At 46.2% G+C, this 25,586-nt stretch overlaps 1 protein-coding gene across 1 annotated transcript in view; it reads left to right on the top strand.

The window, feature by feature from the left end:
• The window catches only part of magi1b (membrane associated guanylate kinase, WW and PDZ domain containing 1b), a 91,662-nt gene that overhangs the window by 35,061 nt on the left and 31,015 nt on the right, over positions 1-25,586 (top strand). The window contains exons 2-5 of the mRNA XM_062564148.1: positions 2,565-2,681; positions 20,719-20,838; positions 22,547-22,798; positions 25,206-25,431. Of these exons, the coding sequence (XP_062420132.1) occupies positions 2,565-2,681; positions 20,719-20,838; positions 22,547-22,798; positions 25,206-25,431 (715 nt within the window). The remainder of the gene's footprint in view (positions 1-2,564; positions 2,682-20,718; positions 20,839-22,546; positions 22,799-25,205; positions 25,432-25,586) is intronic.

The raw sequence follows: 25,586 nt of genomic DNA, 5'->3' as shown, positions 1-25,586 counted from the left end.
GTCGTTTTTAATTATCTGTTTGCGGAGGGATTTGGGGTGGGAGGCGTTTTGCTGGGCTCAATGTTCCCCCCCCCACCCGGCCTTGCTGTGTGCGTGCGTGCGTGCCTGCTCTTTGTCGCCTATGAGTTGTATTGAATTCAGATAAATCAATGAATGGTGGGCTGCACTAAACACGCAGTCAGTCGCTCATTTGGGGCGTCCAAAAAAAAAAGAGTATTAAACGATACGTGAATAATGTAAAAAGGGAGTAATTGCGGTCTTGGTGAGTCCTCAGGAACTAAACAACTTAGTCCATCTAAACAGCAAAAGGATGTCTGATGTGCTTAAACAACTCAGGTCTCTGGTGCTTTTCGGGAATGGGGGGGTTCGTGTCTGTCCACATCTGTTTTGGGTCAGCGTGGTGTGTTCTTTGCAGCAGGCCTGAAGTCCTAGAAGCGAGCGACTTCAGGCAGGTTTGTGATCAATCAATGTTATCCTCATTCTTATTCATACGCAGCAAGTCTTTTCACTAATGTAAATGTAAATAACTTATTTCCTACCTCCAAAGGAAGAAGTAATCCTCTTTTTACCACCAAATATGGCTACCTGAATATAGAAATGAGTTAATTGCATATGGGGAAGTTTTACACAGCGGTTTAGCATCGACTGCACAGCTGTATGTCGGGGAAACCCTGGAGCTATAGATTGGCAGCTGATCGATATCCGTAAAGGGCGATCATTGAGACAGTTTGGTCATCCTATACAATCAAATATTGTTGAATGGAACACCCCTGCTCTGCACATACCTGGTGCAGAGTGAGTTAATGGGCTTGCTGTCGATTTGAAGGGGCCGACGAGCTGCCTTAGAGGGATGAGCAGAGGCGAGTGGTGATCTTCTTGATCTTCTTGCATAGCTGAATGACAGATTGCTTGTGATTCATCCACCGATCTGATCTCTTGGACAACACAGTCGAGCCTATTTGTACCACATTCGGACCGATCCAGAGTCGTTTTAAAGTGGTCTGCTGCAAAACCGGTGGACGGAAAAGAGGAAAGAGACTGAATCGTGCTGGAGAGTAGTTGCCGTTCCTTTGGGGCCCCTTCATTCACACTGTGCTGATCTGCTCGTTTTCAATAAAAAAAACAATGGCGCTTTCTTTAAGATGGGCTCGCACTAAGAGCAGAAGACAGAATCCACACACCTGGATCAGAGTTCATGTAGTGGCTCCTTTAAAGAGCTGTTGGATAAAGATCAAGCAACCGAACGCGAATGAATCTTTTTCTTGAATTGAGTGAAAAAAATAATTTTTATACAAATGACCTAGCTAGGGAATGATTGAGGCCTCAGAGACCTTTAAAAAAAGATTAGCCTGGAATACACAGATGTACATACAATGGACGTGATTTTTTTTTTTTTCCCAAAGTTCACTAAGTTTAGCCTTTAGTTGATAGTTGTTTTTTATCACTTTTTTCCAAGAAACTTTCTGAGCACAAAATGTAAATATTTTTGAGAGCTTTGCTCCATTCATCCTTCTTTTTTTTCTGAGAAAAGTTATTTTAAGACAATATATACACATTGTAATAATGAATTATCATAAAAGGAATATTTAAGTTCCATGAAATCTCACACGGTAATTATTAATTACAAATAGACTTATCGTTCATACAATGCAATTTGTTCAAAGTCTGATAAGTGGAAAGAGGGCCATCAATTTATTTTGCATCCCTCCCGCTATTGTAACTAATGTTTCCATTAAAAACATGAAAATAAAAAAAGTTGTCGAATCTACATGTGGAATGTATTAAATAAATCTACAAGCGTTATGCCAACCTGTGTGCAGAATGCTCTTCTATACTATGCTAACAATCATTTTATTAAACACACAGACACACACAGTTTCCATGGAAACAGGATACAGAGCCTTTTAAAACTGGTGGTTTGCCCAAGACAACTGAAAATGGTCTCCGCAGCCATGCAGAGATGGGAGATGAATCATTTGGATAATATAGAGGGAGAAACGAGTTGATCAACTTCTCAGTATAGAAGGTGATAAGATTTTTGTTTTATTGTGGCCTTACTCCGTATTGTTATTGCATTCTGTTCAAATCATTGTCATATTCTTCAGGTGAATTCTGTTGTATTTGTGCTGCGCTTGCAGTGCCGATAATGTGCACACTCCCTGCGATGGACACACACACACACACACGCACGCACACAAAACGGTCACTTTCCAGCCGCGCTGCCCTTCAGTAGCCTAATGTGTGTCTGGGGTCCAGATGGCGCAGCGGTGGGGGGGGCTGATTCCCAGTGCTCGCCGTCTCCGCTTTCGGCCCGAGGGCTGGCTGCTTCCCCTCCGAGTGACAATGGCAAGTGGACAATTCACAGCCTCGTACTCGGGCGCCCCGCTTTGCTCTAGTTGCTGTGTTGTATTTAAAAAAAAAAAAAATTGCGGGTACCAGACTGCGAATGACAACAGCGCCATTTCTGCTGCCATTTCTGCTGTTCTCATGCGTGCTCGCCTTGCGTTCGCCGTTGTCCCGGCGCAGTTCACCACATGCTTCTGTGTTTGTGTCCGCAATTCCAGGAAGCAAGCTGAACAAGGACCTGAAGCATTATCTGAGCCAGCGCTTCCAGAAATCCTCGGCTGACCACGAGCTGCAGCAGACCATCCGAGACAACCTCTACCGCCACGCCGTGCCCTGTGAGTCCGCCATCGTGCGAGCCCTCCGCTCTGTCGTTGCTTACTGTCACGTCTTCCATCCACTGCTCTGCTGTCGTCTCCGTTTCCTGGCATTGATGTGAGCGACTGTTCTCGGTTTCCCGGTGATCCGTGTGAGATCTCACACATCATTATTGTGGCTCCAAAGATCTTTTTTTTTTTTTTTTAACTTCCACATGAAAAACAAAAGGTCTGACTGTCCCCAACTCCCAGCGAGCCCAGTATTGGATCCAAGCCGTGAGTGTGGTTATCGCTGCCTGACACTGACCTTTTGGAAAGTTATCTAATTAAGCCTGATTATTTCAGCCTAATCCGAGCACAGCACCACTTGCCTTTTGACCCGATATCGGCTTCCCAGTTTTCCCCCGCTGATTCCTCGGTGCTCAACCTCCTCGTGATTGGTTTTTGATTTGGCGTCGTCCCTCTTCGTCCCGCAGTGGACTTGTCACCGGCTTGAGAGGCAGGTGGACAAGTGGTGAGTTAATACAAACTCATTCAGCACAGGGCTGTCTTTATTATTATCGGGGTGACTCCACATTGAATTAGTTGGGTGGATCAGTGGCCCCCAGTGACTCCAGGTGGCTTCATAAAAATCCCTCACCTCCAGTCACTAACCAGACCCTCCTCTACCAAGAGCCGGCTGTGTGATCCAGGAATAGAAGCGAGTGGCTTTGACTGTTCTTCCTCCTCACTGTCGATACAGCAACAATCTAAAGGCCCATTTGTGTTTTTGATGCTGCATATTTTTGTTGCATCAGCTGCAGCTCAAAAGCCAAAGTAGATCCGGGAAGTTCTTATTATTTTTCCCTGCTATGAAAAACAAGCCTTAAAGATACCGCTGGTGCGAAGGATGTGGAATTTGCACCATAATAGCAGAGGTAAATGCTGTAACTGTTCAGCTTTCTGTGTGTGGGGGGACCAGTTTTTGGTCAGAATGGTGAACAATGCTGCATGATGCCAATCTTGTGTTTTCCTTGATTTGCCAAAACCAACCGTTTGGACAAATCAGAGAAAGTGTCATTATTGTCATGATCCTGGAGTCAGAAGTCAGTGCTGGCTTTGTACCCAGCATGCAGTATTGGTCTGCACTTTAGACGTATAACATGATACTTTCTACAATAAACACATGTTTGGAGTTTGATCCTCATTTGTTTTTTAAAGTTCTACCAAATTGGCTTGTTTTGGACTTAATTTCAGACTTCAGAAAGAAAGCCCCTGTTATTTCCCCCAAACTCACGTTTTTGCCCCTTTTTAATAGTTTTCAATTAGTTTATTTGTGGCTCTCTCACGCAAATTACCATCTGCATTCAGGAGGATTGTTTAAGGGACTTTATCTGTATTACCTCCACGGCCATATGTCAGCCAGACACTGGTGGAGGGTGGGGGTCTGGCCATAATGGCCGTTTTAATCACTGAGTGCTCTATGGGACACTAGTAAAAGATCCTGGTGTTGTTAGCAGTAAACAAAGCATGAAGGTGTTCCCTGGGCCTTGCGTTTTATAGCACTGTTCTAGTTCGTTTTGTCATGCACTTGTAGAGGAATGTGAGACTTGCTGGAATATTGCATTACAGATCATTTGTCGCTGTGTGTTTTTTTTTCTTGCATATATGCATATATTTGTTATTATTAAGGTTGTCGATTAGATTTAAAAAATTGACTATGAATTTCCAAATGTGAGATTAATTAATCTAGATGAATCGCCATTATACGTTTTTTTTTTACTTAAAGGAATAAAACTATATTTCAACCACAATAATGTCATAGATTAACGCGTTAACTTAGACAGCCGTAGTTATTTCCGGTGATGCACGGGTCAGGTGGATTTACGGGGCCTGTGCTGGCCAGTGATGGTGAGAGGTCAGCGTGTGCCCACGTTGACGTACGTCCAAAGTGTCGCTGTGATTAGTGCCCAGCGAGCACCTGGACTAACAGATGGAGAAGTGATGTTGGGGCTTTCTCCTGCCTCTAAATCGGGCCAAATAGTAACGCGGCTCAACTAACCTGTGTGCATGCTTTTGTGACCCCTTTCTGCAGCATACTCTCCCAATCTGACTTTTTTAAAACAAACTCACATTGACTCACGCTAAACTATGGCAGATATGTATTCGTCAACTGGTGCGTAATAGCAGTGACTTTGCAGCAGCAGGTTAAATATAGTGTGCAAAAAACAGTATGAATAAATGAACATTCCAGACTAAGTTTAAAGCGGTTATCCTGGTACCAGGTCAGTTTCATTCAAACTTCCAGTCGTGTGTGTTGTGTGTAGACTGTTGTGGTGAGTGAGTGTGGTCCATTCCACCATCCCATCATCCCATCATCTCAACGTGTAGACAGTTTTGTGAATTTTGAACTGGCCACTTCATCAGCATCTCCCAACGGTCAGTTAGTTCCCTTAACCGTGTTCAAACTTTAAGCACAACACAAAACACTCTCACCCTCCTCCCCCCGTTTGCCGAGGCGTCCGTCCGCTTCCCTTTGTGGTCCCCCCCCCCCCCACTACACACACACACACACACACACACACACGACACCGCTGCCTCCTCTCCCCTCGCTGCTGCTCTCTCTCCTCTTGATGCCAGTCGATTGGAGCAGTGGCGATACGAAGAAGAAGAAGAAGAAGAAGAAGAAGAAGAAGAGACATCCAGGCAAGTAGCCGGATTCTCCGCTGCTGGTTTGCGGGTTTCGCCTCTCTGACGCGCACAGGTGGGCCGAGCGGCCGCGGTCACGCGCACGCTCGGGTGATCGCGCGGCCAGCGGCACCGGCGATTTGGCGACCCGCGTATATAGGCTAAGGGGAGGGCTCGGGTGGAGGAGGGAGGGGGCTGGAGCCGTGGGGATGCAGATGGGGGTAGGGTGGAGTTTGGCTGTGGGAGAGGGGGAGAGAGGGAGGGAGAGAGAGAGAGAGGGAGCACACACTCTAATCAGTGCTGGCGCTAGCTAGCTAGCTAGCTAGCCCGCCAAGCTAACACAAACATATGCACACAAAATAACGTTTGCGACCCCGAGGGGCTTCGGCGTGCCGTCTGATTTTATATTATAAATATTGAGTCTATACAAAAGCGGCATTGCTGCTCGTGGCCCGGTTGCATCCAATCCCGCTGTGTCACCTGAACAAAAGAACCGCGGTCAGTCCTCGTGTCATTCCTGAACGGCACAAGGTGGCGAATCAAGATGGGGGCGTGAAAACTGAAGGGAGATTCTGTTGTGGATTGTTGACTCCTGCGAGGCAGCAAAAGCTGGTGTCAAGTCTGGTGTTGTTTGTGTCTTCCGTTTGACATGCATCACGCAAAGGTGAGGATGTTGACTCTGTGAAGGTCAGGAGGACACGTGTTGGCAGTTAACTAACCAGTTCCCCGCTGAATTACACCAGCACACAAAAAATGGTTTGTCCAAACACTGGCCTCCGCCCTACGGCCCGACAGCGGTTGACTCAAACGTTTTGACTCAAACTGGTCTCTTACACTACTACTAAGACTAGTCCATGCACCAACTGTCCTGAGTGGACATTCTACCACCAACTAAGGAGCCCCCGGTCAGGAGGGCAGTTTTATTGGCATCTCTTATCAGGCTACTGATAAACAATGGAATCATGGGCTTGTATCCCCTCATAAATACGCAGGCCTAAATTATTACCCGGTTGTTATTTTCTGGTAGAAAAACAGAATTTGTGAACATTTTGTTTAATGTAAAGGAATCTTTTGATATTTTGAGAAATGATTCACAGGAGTTGGATGAAACAACACCTGTCTCATATCTGCCTGTTAGTTAAGTTAGAGCGAGGATATTTTGGGAATAAGTGCATTAAAAAAAAACATTCCTTCAAGGCCCCTGTATACTATTTTTTGTACATGTGTGATGGGAAAAGTTTACTTTACGTATTGGGATATACATTGACATCTTCCCTCGCCCGGATACTTCTTTGAAATGTTTCCATTTGTGTTGACGTACGTGAGCATTGGGGGGGGGGGACTGGAGCGGTTACATTTGGACCAGGATCCCAGCATGCTGCAGGTGGATCAGTGGGAGGTCGTGACGGAGACAATAGCAGCTGAAATGGTGCTGTTGGGGAAGGGTTCTTGTGGAGCTAATGGCATTGGGAGAAGTCAATGGAATGCTGTGAAACGGAGAGTGAGTCATGGGCGGAGCCCCCCAGCTTCACCCCTATTGTATGCACACTGGTGAACACAAATGCATGAAACAATCACAACTAACCACCGTGAATGCTTTGTGATGCCAATACTTAAGTTTCACGTTCACATCGTTGAGGCTTATTCTGATTACCTACAGTTGAACAGAACAAAGGACAGCCTCCAAAATAACCGTACAGTCAAATAAAAACCTCTCTGGAACTATTTAAACATTTTGAACATTATAACCTTCCTTCATTTAGTCAATTGTTGGTTGCTGTAATGTTGTGTTGCACTGCATTGGCTACAGAGCGACTCTGTGGCTGTGTGTTTGGATGCTGACTTCACTACAAAACCACGTCATGTCAGCCGGAGGTCAGCTTGACAAGAGATGTGTCCCCATTTCAAACTATATTGTTTGCTATAAACTATATCATGTGTTTGGAAATACAGTGACAAACGTGTTCCCCTTTTTTGTAGTTACAACGAGTGCTTTGTGGTACGTCAATGCAATTGTGACTGCACAGAATTTGTAAAAATTGCAGGAAAATAATATTTTAGTTCAAAGACTTAACTTTGTTTTTGTGTATTGTGATTCAGCCCCTCCCGCGTTTAGTTACATTTTGATCCTCTTGCGAGTTACCCCTCTATTTCATATACATTTGTCGTATTGTGGACCAAAAGCCTCCCTCAACACCACACGTGTCATCTTTGGTCCTGTTTCCTGTTGATCTTTCATCTTTCCCGTTTTCCTTGTGAGAATTGGCATCGTGTGTGGATTTGGGACACATTTAAAGGGTAATTAACAGAGAATGGCTGATCACATGACCTTTGGCCTTGCTGCGTTTTGCATTTTCCCAACCCCCCACCTCTGACCATAGAGCATAACAAAAGAATCCTACACATGCTTTCTTTCTTTAACCTCTGCATGCTAATGTGTACCAGTTGGTCAGTGTTGACTCTTTTTTTGGGGGGGGGCGGAGGTTCTGTTGATCCTGAATGAATAGACCTCCTTCTTTTGAACTCCTCCATACATTCGTAGGCTACAGACTCATTCCCTCTAACATCGTGGCGGCTTTGTGTCCCTATTCCGTAGTTAGCCGTTGTGTTATGACACCTGTAGTAACTGCTGATTTGCTGTGGATTCTGGATGATTATCAATGTGAACGGTTTGGGCCGTATCCAAGAATCTCCCCATGACATGTTGGTCACGGATGAGTTGTCTGGAACTTTGTTAAACACTCACATTGTGTGTGTGTGTGTGTGTGTGTAAGGATATCAGTGTCTGTGGACGGTCTTAAAGAATAAGAGGTGTGGGCACATAAGAAACGATAAACGGATGAGATCTCTGAGAACCGGAGAGAACAGAATGGGGTGACCAGCCGAGAGAAGGGGAGGGAAAGGGAGAGAGAGAGAGAGAGGGGGGGGGGGGAGGGGGAGAGCGAGCGAGCGAGAGGCAGGCGGGTGCATGTGGGTGCCTGCGAGACGGGAGACAGCGGGGCTCAGTCTGAGCCTAACGTTGGCGTGTGCTGGTATGAGACGGAGCGCATTATAAGCCTGTGTGTGTGTGTGTGTGTGAACGCTGCTTAGCTTAGCTCCCATTAGCTTAGCATCACAAAGCCCAGAGCTGGACAGAGGACGGACGCATGGGAGGAGGAGATGTAAATCTGCTCCGGTATTCCTTCCTCTCATCCACACCTGATTGGATCTCTTTCCCCCCCTTCGGTCGCTCCCTCTGTCTCCTGTCGACGGGGTGTTGTTCTGTGGACTGTGAGGGGAAGGAGAAGAAGCCCCCAAACGGGCTCCCCGACTGAGGTATTTGGCTCTGTGTTTCATTTGGAGTGGGGAGGCTGATGGCTGCTGTGATTTAAGTGTTGGGGGATGGAGAGCGATGGAGAGGCAGGCGGAGGATGAGGATGGCTGTGCATCGGGCGGAAGGCATCAGGCACATTGCTGGCAGTAATGGAGGCTGATGTGTTGTGGTCAAACGGAAGCCGTGCGTGTGTGTGTGTGTGTGTGTCTGTCTGCGTCTGTCTCTCTCAGGTACGCCTGCGTCTGTGCGTGTGTGTTTGTCTGCAAACTGTCACTTCCCGTGTGTGTGTTTGAGCTCTGCTATGTGTGTATGAAGGTTATGGGGATCTGTTGACATGCTTGATCCCATCGGCTCCAGCGGCAAACTGCTGCCTGTCTGTCTGTCCGTCTGAAGCTTCCATCCAGGATGCTAAGATTAGCTTCTGCCTCTCCTTCATCCTCCCTCTTTCTTTCTCTTCCTCTCGATCCATCTTGTGTCTGGAAACCCCCCCCCCCCGACCCCCCCATGCCTCCATCTCCATCCCTCCATCCCGCTCCCTCCTCGCCCCTTTAAATGCATCGTTTTATAGCCTCTCTCTTCCATTTCCAAGTTGGTGTAGGTAGCAGCATGCCCGTGGTGCTTGTTATTTCTGGGTGGAATAAAAAGACAACGGCCGCCTATGTGTGTGTGTATCTGTGTGCGCACGGGGCATTTTCAGGCCGTTTCTGTTTGATTTAGCTTCCAAATGCACTACTGCCCTTCAGGTCGTTTTGTTTCTTATTCCAATCGCCCTCTTTTTGCTCCCTTCCCCCGGTCCTCAGACCCCGGAATGGGAGTCATTTAGAGCTGAAAGCATTGCTCATGAAGGGGAAAAAGATTGAAGCACGTCACAGGTCCAGAGAAAGGCTTGTTTTGATCTCATTGTGGTGGCGTGTGTGTGTGAATCGCCTCTCCATTGCAAGCATCCCCCAGCCAGCCGGAGCAGTGAAGCCCCCCCCCCCCCCTCCTCCCCCCTCCCCAACACAAAACACTCCACCACAAATGAAAGAGATCCGTTCCAATCATTGGAATACCAACTCTAAAGCGGTCCCGCTTCCCTGTTTAATTCCATGCCTCCACATGGGGAGACTTGGCATGTATGGTAGAATCAGGTGGCATCATTGAGGTGTCTTTAAAGCTGGACAAGAGACTGTAACCCCCCCCCCCCCCCCCCCACCACCTCCCCCCGACACACACAAAACTGAAACGGCAAAAGAAAAGGGAAAATGACATTGCCAGCATGTAGCTACAGATTTGCAGACTATGAAATGCTTGTAGCTGCGGCCTATGCTTTTGGTTGGATTAACCCTTCACTGGGACAGATGGCCCCCGTCCCCCTGCCGCGCGGACAAGCCCCAGTCAGCTTGTCTCCCCTCCTGCATTTGTGTGTGCGCGCATGTGTTTCACCCCCAAAAAGAAAAAAAAGAAAAAAAGAAGCACTGGCAAGGCAAGCTGTGGCAAAGATGGTGGATGGATGTGTTTTGGTTTGGGAGTAGACGGCGGTGTGTTTGCCCTCTCCTCATCCGTGAAGACGTGCCTCAGTGTTTTCTCTGATGATGTGGACTAGTAGCTTGACATCGGAGCATGTTTATTGTGGAGATTTAGAGAATAGCTTCTGCCATAACTTCTGTCCGAGAGGCGGGTTAATGAAGGTTGCCAGATTTCCGAGGCCGGGCCATAAGCCATGTCGTGTCTCTATTATCAGACACCAGCTACACACAATATCCTCCTGTGTGGTACACTTTTTTTTCAGGAAGGCGAACGTGGACAGTAAACCCGACATATACTGTCAGTTTGTAAAACCATGTTGTGGGGGATTATGCCCCCCCCCCCCCCCCCCCCCCCCCCAAAAAGAGAAAAGAAAATGTATGGTGTGTGCTTGCTTGATGTGTGTTGGCTCCATTGACGTCCTTGCGCGGACCATCATAAGCCCCCCAAAAAAAATCTGCGGGAAAGTGTTTGTGTGTGATTTACTGGTAATCTGTAGTACGTTTTGCTTTGGCACAGTTATTTTGCATAATAATAACGAGATGGCCGGCATACGATGAGCTTTACTTGGACGTGAAGTGACTGTTCCCTTTGAACGACGTTCAGCCGGCTAATTCAATTCTCCACTGGGCCCGCCTTTAACGCAACTCCAGTCCTCGCATTCCATCTCAAAGAAGCGGGATTCAGTGCACCGGGCAATTTTGGTTTCCACTGAATACGGGGAGGACTAATGGAAAGCATTTGCTTGCTGCATGTTGAGGCCGCAGTCTTTATTGGAAAGGGAGCCCGAGCTGTTAGCGTGCATATCACATTGGCCCACTGCTTCACCCCTCTGCTCGACTTTCTCACGTGAGACGTGACCGGACTACACGCAGCAGAGAGAGGAGGTATAACCAAAGATAAAAGAAGAATGAGCAAACATGTAAACTTCCTTCACGGGTTGACGATATTTGTTTAAACCCTGTTGCAAACATTTACATTTTTAAGTGGATTTTCCAGGTAAAGTGGGTAAAACAAAGAGTCCGTACCAGAGTGATGGAGTTTGAAAGAAGTGGCCTCACCTGCCTTGAGTAGTCTGGGTCTCATCCATGTTTAAACATAGCCATCTCTGGTGCAACACACTCAAAGTATCTGCAGTTATGTTGCATTATGGGTAATATAGGCTCAATTTTTTACAAAGAATAGGAACGCATCAAGCGGATAAGATATTTCTTGTTCAGCTGTGTGAATTTTGTGCCTAACTCCATAGATCAGGGGCATTAATATGACATTTAGTTGTTTATACTGGTGATCAATGGTTGCTAGGACACCACAGATTCATTAACAGTCCCCGTAGTCGATTGTATCTTCAGTGTGCATTCGCCACAAGCACCGCTATTTTGCCACATTTGGATTTTGCTACTGCTGGTCATTTTAATTGCAAGTGTTGCAGCCAATAGCAATGCAGAAGCAGTTACTGGTAGTGTCTCTGGTTTCCATGATATCGTTAACACAAGAGAGTACAGGCTTTTGGCAGGACTCTGCCGGCGGTTCAAGAAAAAGCCCGAAGGTGTCTTCCAGTGAGTCAAACCCACCGCGCGGCCACACAGGCAGTCTTCACATCTGCCAAACATTCTGGAGCCCACGGAAACCCACAGGAGCAGACCAGAGGAGTCTGTGCTATTAGGGTTCTTTGTTTAAAAGAAAGGGCCACACGAGGAGTGGTTTAGAGATTACCGATAAATCAGAGTTGATTTTGGTGTGGCAGATTTGAGTGACTGGTAAACAATGTGATGGAATACATGTAACGGGAGGAAAGACTGCGGTATTGGCGGAGGTCAGTCTTGAGCGCTGCCACTGTGTCAGTTGCAAACTGCTTAGAATGCACTCTTTGAAATAACTAATGTCCCGAATGGCCCACGTAGATCAGCACACAGGCCGGACAAGCATAGCCCTGACTATTAATAGAACAATTCTCTTAATGAATCATTACAAGACAAATTCACGATGGCCTACTTTTCCCTCATGCCACTGATCAGTTCATCCTGGTAAATAGGTTGAAGCAAATCACCCCCCCCCCCCCCCTTAATTATGTGTTTGTATTAAGTAATGGACCCACAGTGCGTTTTCCACATTCCCAAACCCATGTTGTTTTCTTAACCTTCTGACTTTTGAAGACAGTTTGTATGTAGGTCACACAGACGTCTGCGTATCCGTCGGTGGAGGCAGTGTAAACAGTGTAAATCAAATGTAAAGATGGATTGATGGAAAAGACTGTCTGGGTTATTTGCTGTTTGAGGTACCGCACAGTGTTCAGACTTGTCTTTTGAGTCACAGTTTTCCAAACGATCAGACTCGTATCGTACGCAAACGTCCTCGTCATCTTTGTGTTCTGCATTCTCAAAGTCACAGTGTTTACGTAAGTGCTTTTTCCTCAAGAGCCTGACTAACTTTTTGGCCCCTCCCCTTCTTACAGTGAGTAATTCCAGCCTCAACTGGCGGGACGGAGAACACGTAATCTGTAGTGGGTCCTGATGAGGATGGAAGTAGGTGTATTTTGCTCTCAACTCTTCATTCCTACCTCCACTGAGACTCCTTGTGCCTGACGTTATAATACGGGATAAAAAAAAAAAAATCTGCTCCTTTCAAGTACAGAAATAGCAGCAAGGTGCACAACATTGTAAAAAATAACCACGCAGTGCGACGCCCAGGGTTCGTGTGCATTGACCCAATTGGTGTTGCTTTTCTAACGGATGGTGCTGTCACGTCGGCATCATCATCATCGGTGAGTCGCCGCCATGTGTGAGGCGGGCAGTGATTGGTGGAGGTGTGAACATTGGTCACCATCAGTTCCAGGCAGCGTTTTACTAGATGAATCCAAGTTGCTTCTAAACTCCTTAACCCTTTTATCTTTTTGCCTCTGTGGTGTCCTTGTTATTAACAATGACCTCATTTATGTTTTAAAAAAAATGGATGTTCCTCTCATGTATGGAAATGGATATTTTCAACTGAGCCCCATTTGTCTGTCGAGGCCTTTCTTTGCTCGTGGATATTGACAAAAACTAAAATACTGTTTCTTTTTCAGCGATATCTTTTTTCAAGGCTACTTTTTATGTGATTTTTTTGACAAGAATACGGATATCTCTCTGCTACTCGCTAGCCAGCGACCTTTTCAGATATTAGGTCACACTTGGCCGGATTCCTCTTTAGTGAGCACAATTTTCAGCACAAAGTCATGTTTGGTCTTTTTTAAAATCTTTGTGGATGTCTTGGAATCCGCAAAAAGCGAAGGAAACTCTGTGCGAACATGAAAGGAGTCTTATCAGTCCGGTTCGCTCGCGTCCTTCAAGCTCCAAAAAGGCGGTGCACTTTAAAGAAGACGAAGACACACTTAAGAAAAATGCCAAACAGCAGCACCAAACTGGACCCAGAGAAGATGTCAGGCGAGATGACTCCAACGGCTCCCAGCAATAAACCCAAAGTCGCACAAGGAGTCGAGTCCAACGTTGTCCTTGTGGAGGGAAGTCAATGTAGGTCACAGCTAAAATGCAAGGCCAGGCCTGGGGGGGGGGGGGGATATGCAGGCCCAGGGTGCTCCTCTGCTCTGGGGGAAAGCAAGCGTAGGAAATAAAAACACATTTTTCACACATGCTTATTTTTGGAAGCTAGGTTGTCGCCGCGGATACACAGCCTCCTTTCGCGTCGGTGATGTGTTTTAGTGCGATGGCGTTGCCATGAGTTCAAACCTCAGAGCACATCTTGCATCTTGATATAGCTCAGTTGGTCATAACTTACTTAATATCAGCATCAAATGTGAGCATCCTTAGTCTGCGTCTGTCATGCCAGCAGAGGGGCAGATGCTCCCTTAAAACAGTCTGACATCAATTCAATATGGATGGGTTTCTGACCACTGAGTGGTGTTTGTGCTTGTTGAGAGAAAGGGGTGAAGATCTCCCCCCCGATATTAAAAGCATGACGGCGATCCATTTTGTCTTTTACAGTATTTAGATCACCAAGCCTATTCCGGGATGTGCATGTGGGCGGTTTGTTCAGTGCAAGACATACAAACAACTGTTTGGTTAATTTATTCCTATAAAAGTAGTGTAAGCAGCTCATTATTGTTCAACACTAGCTATAGCGGTGACCTGTGGATCCAGCATAGAGTGTGAGGAGGACAGTCTGTGCTTTCATGCTAAGCAGAGAGACCTAGCTCTAGATCTAGATATTTGTCATTTGTCATCTTAACAAATAGCTGGATGAACAATCCATTTGCTGTTGGTACTCGCATTTGGCTTTTAACATGGCCACACAAGCAAAAATACATCGTCGTCTTTGCACTCCGGTGCAAACACCTCGGCTGAGTCGATTCCGTTCCGAAGACGGGAAGAGGACAGAAAGGAGACAATTTGCTATTGATCCCCTGTTAGCTTTGTGACAGTGTGGAGCAACTGGGAAGGAGAAGGTCACAGCGAGGGTTGTGACCGCGTGTTGCCGTGTATTGATTGTGGTTTGAAAAGATCTCACAGTGTAACCAGATGCTCCACGTATATTTGAAAGACAGTAACATTTGAATCAGGCAGGTGTTATCTGTCAACAGAAGCCCTGCATGTGTAACTCTGACCTGCCAATGATCAAAATAATGTTCGAATAGTCCCGAGTACGCGTTTGACGACATAGTGTCAGATAAAAAAATCTTGTGATTTTATTTTGAAGGGACTTTTTTGAATGCAGCGGAGTGTCGTTATTTTTTCTGGCTCGTCTGTCCATGTTTTCAGCAGCGTGTGCCAGGTTGGGTCAAACCATTCTGATATGGGGGAGACATTGTGTTTTTAGGATAATTAAACATCCTGAATATAAAATATAAAATTCAGCTTATGACCTTGATTTTGAATGAAGTTGAGAATGTTCCCTCGATTTGGGTCGCGGCTTGTCATTAAGGGGTGATGGTGGGTCCAGTTGAGAACCACTGATCTAGATGAATGTCGGTGGATGGGAGACACACATGAGGCACGATTTCACACCCGCATGCTGAGACGATCAACTCGGATCGATCACTTGTTAGTAACGGCACTCATGCGGTTTTGCCGCAGTTCACCGTCAACTGTTGTTTTTAGTTTTCTTAGCAAAAGCCCCGGTGGTTGACCGCTCGCCGCGATGGCTGCTGTGGTCCAGCTGCTTATTGTGGATGGAGTCACACTCGTATTCTGTTGGATGGTGAGCCAGGATGTGACACAAGATCTCGGGATCTCTTATCTTGTTCAGTTTAAAACCAAAGCATTCTAAAGATCATTTTTGTTAGCCTGAGTTAAAAATACTTAGGTAATAACTACTGCTGTACTAAATAGAAAATGTATAACTTAATATTTCATGAAATAATCCACTGGCCTCCCCCTTCACCTTCTCTCCCCCCTCTCTCTCTCTCTCTTTCTCTCTGCTCCTCCCTTTTAATTGTCACTCTCTTGTTTCATTACGTAAGAACACTTCAAATTCAAAAATCTCCTAATCTCCAAAAAATAGTCTGCTTGAATTGATAGAGGTTTCTTGGCATACGGCCCTTTTAGAAAGCTGCATTTTTACTGTGGTGTGAAATGTGTTTTCTCTCCTGCTCATAGCAATATTTATGGAGCTGTCTAGCAGCAATCTAACAGAACCACAGATTACATTTTTATAACCACAATGACACTAAATCAGACGATAGCTAGAATGTTGCTTTTTTTTTATACGCTCCATCAATGCATTCAAGCATTGAGAAAGCAAAAAAAAAAAAAAGAATGAATTTAGCAGAAAATGAGTCGTGCTAAATTCAGTCTCTTTAAATTCCAGGCATTGCGTAATTGACTTTCGATCTGTTGGAGTGGAAAGGGGGGGGGGGGGGGGGATTGGTGTGACAAGTGGTTATGGTTAGCCCATGTAAACATTGAAGATACAGCAACATTAGCATCCTCATTTAAACCAGCTCAGCTATGGATGTAACTTTCACTCTGCGCTTAGCTCTGGTTCAGTCCAGCTACTTCGGAACTAAATACATATTTAACTTTATTCATCTTCAATAATAATAATAATAGATTTGCTGCTTTTGTGCTTGTTGCGTTGACTCGACCGGCTCCTTCGTGTTTCCTTGGAAGTCCGGTAAACTGAGAGCCATCAAAAAGCAACATGGCCGTCTACACAATACATGAATGAACAAAACAATTGGTTTTGAGGTTTTTCCTGATACAAAACAGTGTTTAGAATGTGTGCAAACATCATGGTTCCTCCACATTTTCATGAACAACAGTTCCAAAGGTTTCTTTAACTTTTCAAAGACTCATGGTAAAATGCCCATCACCATTAACAAACAGAACCGCCGAGTATGCCTTGAGCTCCTAAGTCTTTGACACCTAAGCAGTCCACTTCAGCTCAGTTACACATAGGACACGATGGTACCTGCTGCTCTATTGGTGACGCCTGATGGAGGAACGCCGCAGACCACTGAAACGCGAGGCATCCTGTGGAAACCTTTCATTTCTAAATAGCCAGGCAGTTTGACCGCATTTCGTTTATTTGCTCAACCCAGAACAACACCGCGCTCTGCACCGATGCACCTGGCGCTATGACGTATGCACCAAGCGGGTGCGATCATCAGAGGAGAGGAAATGGAGAGAAGGACATGGTACCAAAAAATGAAGCGAGCGGAGACCCGGCCGACACCGCGCAGTAAGGCAGCTGGAGGGATCTCATGAGATGGACGGACTGAATCTGATGTCTTCTGTAACCGCTCCAAACCGTTTCAGGAACTATTGTGAGAGGTCTAATCCCGTTGGCTTCTTCATCAGAGGAATTAGAGCAGCTCTGGCACATTCAGGAAGGAAAATCTGGGCGAGACCAGATTTGTAGGCATGTAGCATTCTGCTACGTTTTTCCTCGCACGCTTTGACACAGGGGAGGAGATATTTCCATGACAACCTTTCTAAGCTCCCCCGTTGCAACACCCACAATCACACACCAGTGCTGGTGTTATTTTGCCGTAGTGCTGTGGTCAGTCTGAAACGGGGGTGTCTCAGCACGTAAATCATCAATAAGGCCCGGAGTTTGTGGTTTCTGCTATCGGAACTTAGAAGAGATCTCCCCTGGAAAATGGCAGCGTCTCGGTTGGAGAGTTGTACAAACTGAGAATTTCTTCTCTCGGTGCTCAAAAAAGACTTCGTGGTTACAAAGAAGAATAATAAAGCAATGTTCATTCTTTCACTTAATGAATGATGTCACAATAAAGAACAGCACAATAAAGTAACAGACATAAGCACCTGTTTCATGATCAAATCAATAACACCAGGACAGGTGGGACGGGAGAGAGGCATAAACGGTTAACAAAAGGGTAGTCGTGGTAACGCGGCCCGCACCCAGGGTTCCCCGTTGTAGTGGGGCTGCCATGTGGCTCGCCCGAAGTACAACACATTTATTTAGCAATCAGTAAGAGTAGATACAGTGCACAGCTCAACGTCGCTCCCGTCAAGGGGGTCCTTTCGAGTCTCCATAGGTGGGTTCCATGTGTGCATGCGCGCGCGCGTGTGTGTGTGTGTGTGTGTGTGTGTGTGTGTGTGTGCGCGCATGTTTGTAGGGGGACATTGTTGCATAAAATTCCATTAAGTGATTACACTCCAACCACAACTCCCGTTTGGCCCCACTCCATGCCATTTGGTGTCCCTGCACCTCCTCCCCATTGCCTGTGTGTGTGTGTGTGTGTTGGCTGTGTGGCAGGGGCTGGAATCGTTAGGTGTTTCCTTCTTATCCCCTTTCGTACCAGCCGTTCACACAGACCCGCACCACACCCCTCTTGTGTGACTGCTGGTATCTGAGCCGACCCTCTGCTGGGCGAGCATCGGGCCCCCGTCGGCCTGAAGGGACACACGCCAGAGGATCCACAGAGAAACCGTCATGACGTCTGGATAATTAAGAAGAACTCTGTGTTTAAACGTGAATCTTCAAAAATCGTACAGTAGTCGACCCTCGACTCTCAACAAAAATCATGCATCTAGCTTTTTTTGGTGTTTTGAACCAAAGTCTCAGGCTGCTCCTTCACTGCAAGACAGGCTTTATGTTTGGTCCATTGTTTTATAGGCCTAGCTTTATAAAAAAAAAGAGAGATTAATATATATATATATATATATATATATATATATTAATGTCCAGATAAAATCAACCAGCTTGAAGGTGTATGTTCTACCTCTTAGTGGTTAACATGTATACAGAGAACATGGACGCCTCGGCACCAAGCCAAAGAGGAGGTTTGAGGTCTAATAGTCGTGATAAACAATGACCTTGTGTACAGCCATGTAAGACATGTATGTAAAGGGTTTAATAGGAGCGCAGACTTGGGCCTGTTGCCCCATTGATCACAGACCACGTGTCATTGAAATGGTTTTTCTCACTCTTTTACTTCTCCTTAGTTTCTATCTCGTTTAGCAACCGGTCCCACTCTTTCCAGCTTTTTCCAGCTCTCACTGTATTTGCATATGCATAATTTATGCTTTTCCCTTTGAGTCATACCTCTGTGCTACTTCGTAGTTCTGTAATGGAATTGGAAATCGAGGAGACAGTGTAGAGGACTGCCTCATCACTGGAGGACAAACTTGCCCTCGCAGTTTCACCACATCTCTCTCTCTTTCTCTCTTTCTCTCCCATCCTTTCCAGGTTGTCCCTGGCAACAGCAGAGATCCAGTCGCCTGATGCATGAAGACACTGACATCTCTTTCATTTTTCCTGGTTGTTTTTAAAAGAAAAAACATTGTATTAACGTGCATTACACAGTTACAGCCTACTGATGTTACATGTTTATCTTTTTTTTTGGGGGGGGGGCAGGGGGTATGTTTGTTTGTTTGTGTTTGTTGCAACAGCAGTGTCATCAGCTCCCTGTGCCACAGTACGACTGACGGCATCGCAACAGTTTCTTGATCATTTTCGTAAATTGCGAATGCTTATTTATTTTTTTGTCTCAGCCGGTGAGGACGTTAAAGAGGCCTCCTTGTGTGTGTGTGTGTGTGTGTGTGTGAGCGGCTCGTACAGTCCCACTCCTGGACAGGTTGCCTCTGCTTTTTGGCTGTCTTTTGGCTCCCCCCGGTCCCAGGGTATTTGCACTACTCAGAACCTGTCTTTTCCTTCTCACTCTATTTCACAGCCTGGTCAATGAAGCGACTGGTGTGTGTTTGTGTGTGTCAGGGGGGTAATCGGGCCTGTAGCGATCATAGTGTCTCAGACCCCCCCCCACCCCCCCCCCCCCCTGGGTCTGAGCCAAGGCTCTGCCTTTCTCTCCTTTTTGAAACACTGGTCACAATTCCGCTTCCTACTTGGTTTTCTGAGAGCAGCAGTGTGTAAATGGAGTCCCATCAATGGCCACTGTTGTTGTGGGAAGTGAACTGACAGTCGGCTGAAGGCTGAGTGAGCCCACAGACGTGTTTGTCTGATGGACTCGAAATGGGATTTGTTTGACTTTACATTTCCTCTTCCCTCACAAGTATTTTTTGCAAACGATGAGCAGAATCTGCTTATAACTGAGATAACGTACAAGAGCGGAGGGATTGTGATGGCTGTGATGAACCGGCTCCTTGCCAGGTTCATTTTTGCGCGAGACATTTTCTGGCCCCAGGTAACCGGCATACCTTTACATGTGACATATGCTCGCGGGAGTTTAATCTACACGCGTGCTTGTTTGAGCGCGGATCTGCACAGCCCTGATTTATCACCGGTGTCACTGAACATGGAAGGAGTGGGAACCTCTCCCCCTTATCCCCTCACATCTATTTTTACCAGCCCGCATGAGACCGAGTGGTAGACAGGACTGGATGGATCAAGAAAGGGGGGGGGGGGGGGGGGAAGAGAGGAAAGGTAGCAAAGAGGGGAACGCCCCTTAAACGTATGTCTGCCAGAACAAAGGAAGAGAGAGAGATTGTGTTTGCTACCGTTTTACTCCATTTTCAGCGCTCACAGATTCCTTTCCGGGCTCCTAGCAAGAAACGAGCGAGTGATGAGCGAGGCTGAAGCAGAGCGATTAAATGGCGCAAAGAACAGTGAGCGTTGGCAACAAAGGAGACCGACCCCGTGGTCATTGAAATTCACAGTGACGTCATCTCGCTGTTTATCTCAGCCCCCCCGTGAAGCTGTTTACCGTCGACGCCACGCCGGCCAACTGTCAACAGTCAATAGAGACTGAGTGCTAGAATCTCACAGGCGGCGTGCCCGCCCCCCTCGCAACGTAGATACTCGCATAATCCCCCACCCCCCCCTCCCCACATAAGGGCAGGCCCCCGCTGAGGTGTCGCTACCTGTGCCTCACACTCCACCCCAGTTTGAAGGAAGAGCAGAACAATCAATGGAGACTGCTGGTGTGAATTTGTTATACAGCGCTATTATTGCATTGAAACGCTCCCTGCGTGGGCGTCTCATTTACCTTGAATCCAGGAGATTTGGAAAGTGCAGGATGACCGTTTTAAAGAAAGGAGTTAATGGCAAGATGAAAACCACGCTTCCATTAACTTACCTTCATCCGGACTCCTTGTAACTCCCCCCTCTGTCTCTCTCTCTCTCTCTCTCTCTCTCTCTCTCTGATTTGCTGTCCAGGTACAACGCGTGGCCCACGTGACGGAGAAGTTTCTGGCGTGGACTACAACTTCCTCTCAGTGGAGGACTTCCTGGAGTTGGAGAAGAGCGGCACCCTGTTGGAGATCGGAACGTTTGAAGGTAAATAAGAAGGTGGCACATGTGCTTGGATATATTGTGTATAAAGTAAGGTTTCAGACATCGACGTTTTTTTTAACCTTTTTTTTTTTTTAACGTCTGAGCTGAGTCTCGGTGCATCATATTGTATTTATTTATTTTTTTATCAAGAGGTAAAATATGAACACACTTGCTTGTTTGGTATGCAGCGCTATCGCTATCTCTGCCCAACACGAAAGTAGCCTCCACGGCCCTCAGCAACATGTTCCTTCCTTTCTCTGAGGGTCTTTGAAAGCAGCTCTCTGAGACACTGGAAAGCCCTGCTGATGGTAAAAGCAGAATAGATAAAGTTGCCGGGAAAAGTTAAAAAGGCTGCTGTCAAAATTGTGATATGCTTTGTCTTTCATATAAGTAACATCACAAGGGTAGATTTATGAAAAATTGATGTGCTGGATTTTATAGAAGTACTGATTCTGCCTGGCTGTTGGGTTGACTTGATAGACGCACGGACACAGACACACACACACACAAGCCTTTTAGGTGTGTTCGAGGCTCTTTTAGCTGTAATAACATTAACGACATTATTATAATCACATGATGGAAGTAGTCATCCAGTGTGGGTTCTACAACCCGTTGTAAGTGCAACGATCACCCACCCACTTTAGATCACGTACCGTAAATAAGCTGAATTCACAGTTTGTCCCTGATGACTCTGTTAACAATCTCTGAACATCAGACAGTAGCATGAAGGCAAATTGACAATTTAGTAACAAAATAGATTCCATCGTTGAAAATGCATTTGTTCAGATGTAGCACACAACACTTTGGTGATAAACCCGAGCCACTGCTTTCACACTGTAAACAACAACAATCCCACCGCGTATCATCTCCATCCAGCCAGATAATGTTTAATTAAGTGTCTGCTGTGTCCACTTAGCTTGTTCGCTGTTCCATAACAATGGATTTCCCTTTGACTTCACGCCAGGAGAAGCCAACGAGGCCAACGGGCTTCTAACTCGCTTACTCTTCTCCACTAGTGACCGAAATGGAGGAAACCACAGGCTTTGCGATATCTGCCTGTCACTTAAAAGGCTGCGATATGTTTTAAAGTCACGACTCAAAGAGCTGATCTTCTGCTGCCTTCAACAGCAGTGTTGGCTTGCTAACTTTGCTACAGATTTATTTTTCCATGGGCTTTATACATGGATGCTTCATATTAAGATTATGGTGGCTTTATATTCAGGTTTTCAGATGGCACAGCCTCCTTCTTCCATTCTTCTGTGGATGTTTGATCCTCTCTTCTGTTAAGCTGAAATGTTGTGATGGCACTGGAAGACAATTGGGCTGCAAATTACTCCATTAAATGTCTTCAGACATTTTTTTGAACAAAGAACTAAGAAAACTACCACACTACTTGTGTATCCAATGGCAAAATATTTTTTCCTATCAACTATGATTCAACAGAATATTCATACAATATTACAGATAAACAATTATGTAATGTTTTCAAAAATACCTTTTGAGTCAATTTAGTTTAAGTCAAAACAAAGTGGTCTGAACGTTATGTGGGTCAAACAATCAAGAAATCTCCCCTTCTCCCATTTGCATACAAAGGCTTTAACTAAACCTTTGACCCATCCTACTCCATATTACTCCATAATACCCTCCTTTTCTCCATATTTTTTCATTTAACCCCCCCCCCCCATCTCTGCCTCCTTCTTCCGTTGCCTAGGAAACTATTATGGGACGCCCAAGCCACCGGTGCAGCCCCCCAGTGGGAAAGTAATTAACAGGGGCGGTATCGGCGGTGATGCCCCTCTGCCAGACGGGCTCAGCGGTAGCCTGCCGGGCTCGCAGCACTCCACTCCCCGACGACGCTCCAAGTCCTACAATGACATGCACAATGCTGGAATAGGGCCCGGAGAGCAGCAGCAGCAGCAGGAGGACGACGAGGACCTCCCTGACATGAACAGTAGCTTCACAGGTAGGTGGCAGCGGGAAGGAGGCGTGCTTGACCAGGCCTTTTCAAATGTTTATTTCAAATCTTCTTCAGTGACTCTTAAAGGGTCGAGTCCGAGAAAATGAATGAAACCCTGTCGCTGTTATTGGGATTACATTTTTTTTTTTCTGCTTGGATTTGGGGACTTTACATCTCTAATAGAACGTTTGTATTTACAACCTTCCAAGTGGGAGTGGCCTGGAAGTTAACCAGTCAGGTAGGGGGTAATAAAGTATGTATTATCCAGTGCATTGGGGGTTTGATCTCGCCCTGCTCTTCTTCAGCTCCCCCAAATCTATACAGACAAAACTCTAAACATCTGGAATGACCCTTTACGTGTAGCCCCATTGAGGTTTTTGTATGGTCGAGAGGGCGAAACAAGGCGTTTGAAGCCTCAATATGTTTAAGATTGACTAAACACACGATTTAAACAGACAATATGTGGTCATTGAATTGAAAATGAAGCAACCCACCAAACCCAAAACGGTGGAATGCAAGTGAATGCTGAACCTCACAAGTACAGTCGATGTGTGTAACTCAACTGGACCACTGAACAGCCTGCAGAGTCCTTTTTTTCCCCCTCTGACTGTTTAGTTGGGCACAGATGTGCATTTCTTTTCCTGTTTAACAGCTCTACCCTGAGAGTCCGGAGGTGAAACCCAATAACCACTCGCTTGTTATGTCACTCAGAAACATTTTCTGAAGCCAGGTGCCTGTCTCCGCCGAATTTAGGCTTACTTTTCTTTCACTTGGATGAGAAGAAAAAAAAAAAAACTGACGGATACAATAGTCCGCATTAACATTTGCCAGCTTTGCACAGGCAGCAGCCAATAATGTGCCACATTCATCATCCTCACACACTGAGCACAGGCTAGTTAGTTTGAAATCTCTCTTATTGTTTTCACACCGATTTTTTTCCGCCTTTTCTCAATTTTTGCCTTCAACTAACTGTCAAGTGACTGGCTGCACGCCACTCATTGTAGGTCTATTCTCATTATCTTTTACCAGCAGAACTCGCATGCTTCTTCAGCCGGAGTGCGCACCTTTTTAAAAACGAGCAGACGTGAAGTCAGCGAGTTCAGAGCGGACTTCAACGGCAGTCTGAGAAGGCGCCGTGTTCTGTTTATTCTGCTGTGTAACACTGGAACGTGACCCTGCTCTCTGCAGCTCCGTTTGGAAGGAGGGGAAAACCGAATATTTAGCTGTGATTGATGAAGTAGGAGGGGATGGTAGTGAAGGGGAGACGAGGAGGCAGGAAATTAAATAGAAAAGAGGGAGTGGCCGGAGGAAAGGAAAGTGGGGAAAGTCTGAGAGGGATTGGTTCGGAGAAAGGAGGGAGAGGCAAGGAGGGGGTTGAGGAGACTGAAGGAGAATAAGCTCATAAAAATGAAGTAGGAGAAAGAGCAGAAAGGAGGTCGAGACAGCACTTTGATGTGGTGAGGGAAGCAGAACACAAGAGTGTCTTTTGATTGGTGAGTAAGTGGTCCTCCGGGTTTGACTACATCTGCCTGTATCTATGCGTCAAAAAATGTAAAATAGTGCCATCTGGCTGCAAGTGGCAGAGTGTGGATGTGTAGAAACGCCTCTTAGTCCGGATCTCAAGCCCATTTGTTGCCACATATGTTACACATAGAGGAATTTGTCTTTGTACTCGGTTGGTTATTTGTTAATTAGAGGGAGATTTTACTAGATTGAATTCCAAACGCTAGGAAGCACAATGCAGACGTCGGGGCTCTGATTGTTTTGAGTCACACTATTTTCCCGTTTTCGGGTTATCTCCTCTCGTGTGTTAGTGGGTCAGCAGGCGTCGCGTCAAGGTTGACTCTAAAGCAGCTCCGACCATGTGTTTCAAGAAGGTGGCACCAAAAGTTGTTTATTTGCCACCTTTGATTGCGCAAGCTGTGAGGGTTTCAGTTGGGTGTGGGTGTGAAGATGAGATCGCAGGAAATTAGGTGCTAGCCCTTCAGACGTCACGGTTGCAGGCGTGAACTGCCCACTCGGCGCTCTTTTAACTGAATTAAATGTCTCAATAGCTACGAGCGTGACTCAGAGATTTTAGTTAAAAACCATGCAAAGGCTTCCGAAGGTCCTCGGACCGCCACGGTTTGCTGGTGGAGAGATGAGGCTTTCTGAAGACTTTCAAACTACTTCATCACGGAGGAATGGACGTGTAAGTGAGATTTTTTCATTGGAAACTATTTAGAGATGCAGTGGCATCAAAAGTGTAGTTCTTAACCCCTTTTCCGTGTTTTCATGATTCTATAAACTATTTAACTGAAACCAGCACTTCATGAGAAAATAAAATCCTCCCAGCCAGTGGAAGCCATTGTTGTGGGCCTATAAGTATTTCCACATCTAACCGAAATGTGACCCTTTGCCTTGAATTCTGTAGGCGATTCCAGTGAATTAGACGAGATTCCTCACTCAGTGCGCCCCTACGCCCCGCGCAAGAGCGACCCGCCCTACGTTGGGAGAACCCCCTCACCATCGGCCACCACGGAGAGCACTCAGCAGTCAAACTCTCACCTGAGCCATCCTCCCCTGGAGGATCCTCTGGGAACTCTGCCCGACAACTGGGAGATGGCCTACACCGAGAACGGAGAGGTCTACTTCATAGAGTGAGTTGACGACCAGGCAAAGGACCCGAGTTCCCCTTTGAGAAAAGAGACATTTCATCCGAGTTGTCCCACGCTCCACGTTTCTGCCTAACTGCGTGTGTGATGTGTTCGGGGGTTAATTGAAAGCTTTACAAAGTGCGGACTTTTAAGGGACA

The sequence above is a fragment of the Pungitius pungitius genome, chromosome 8 (assembly GCF_949316345.1).
Source record: "Pungitius pungitius chromosome 8, fPunPun2.1, whole genome shotgun sequence".
Lineage (NCBI taxonomy): Eukaryota > Metazoa > Chordata > Actinopteri > Perciformes > Gasterosteidae > Pungitius > Pungitius pungitius.
This window is presented reverse-complemented; position numbering and strand designations above follow the sequence as displayed.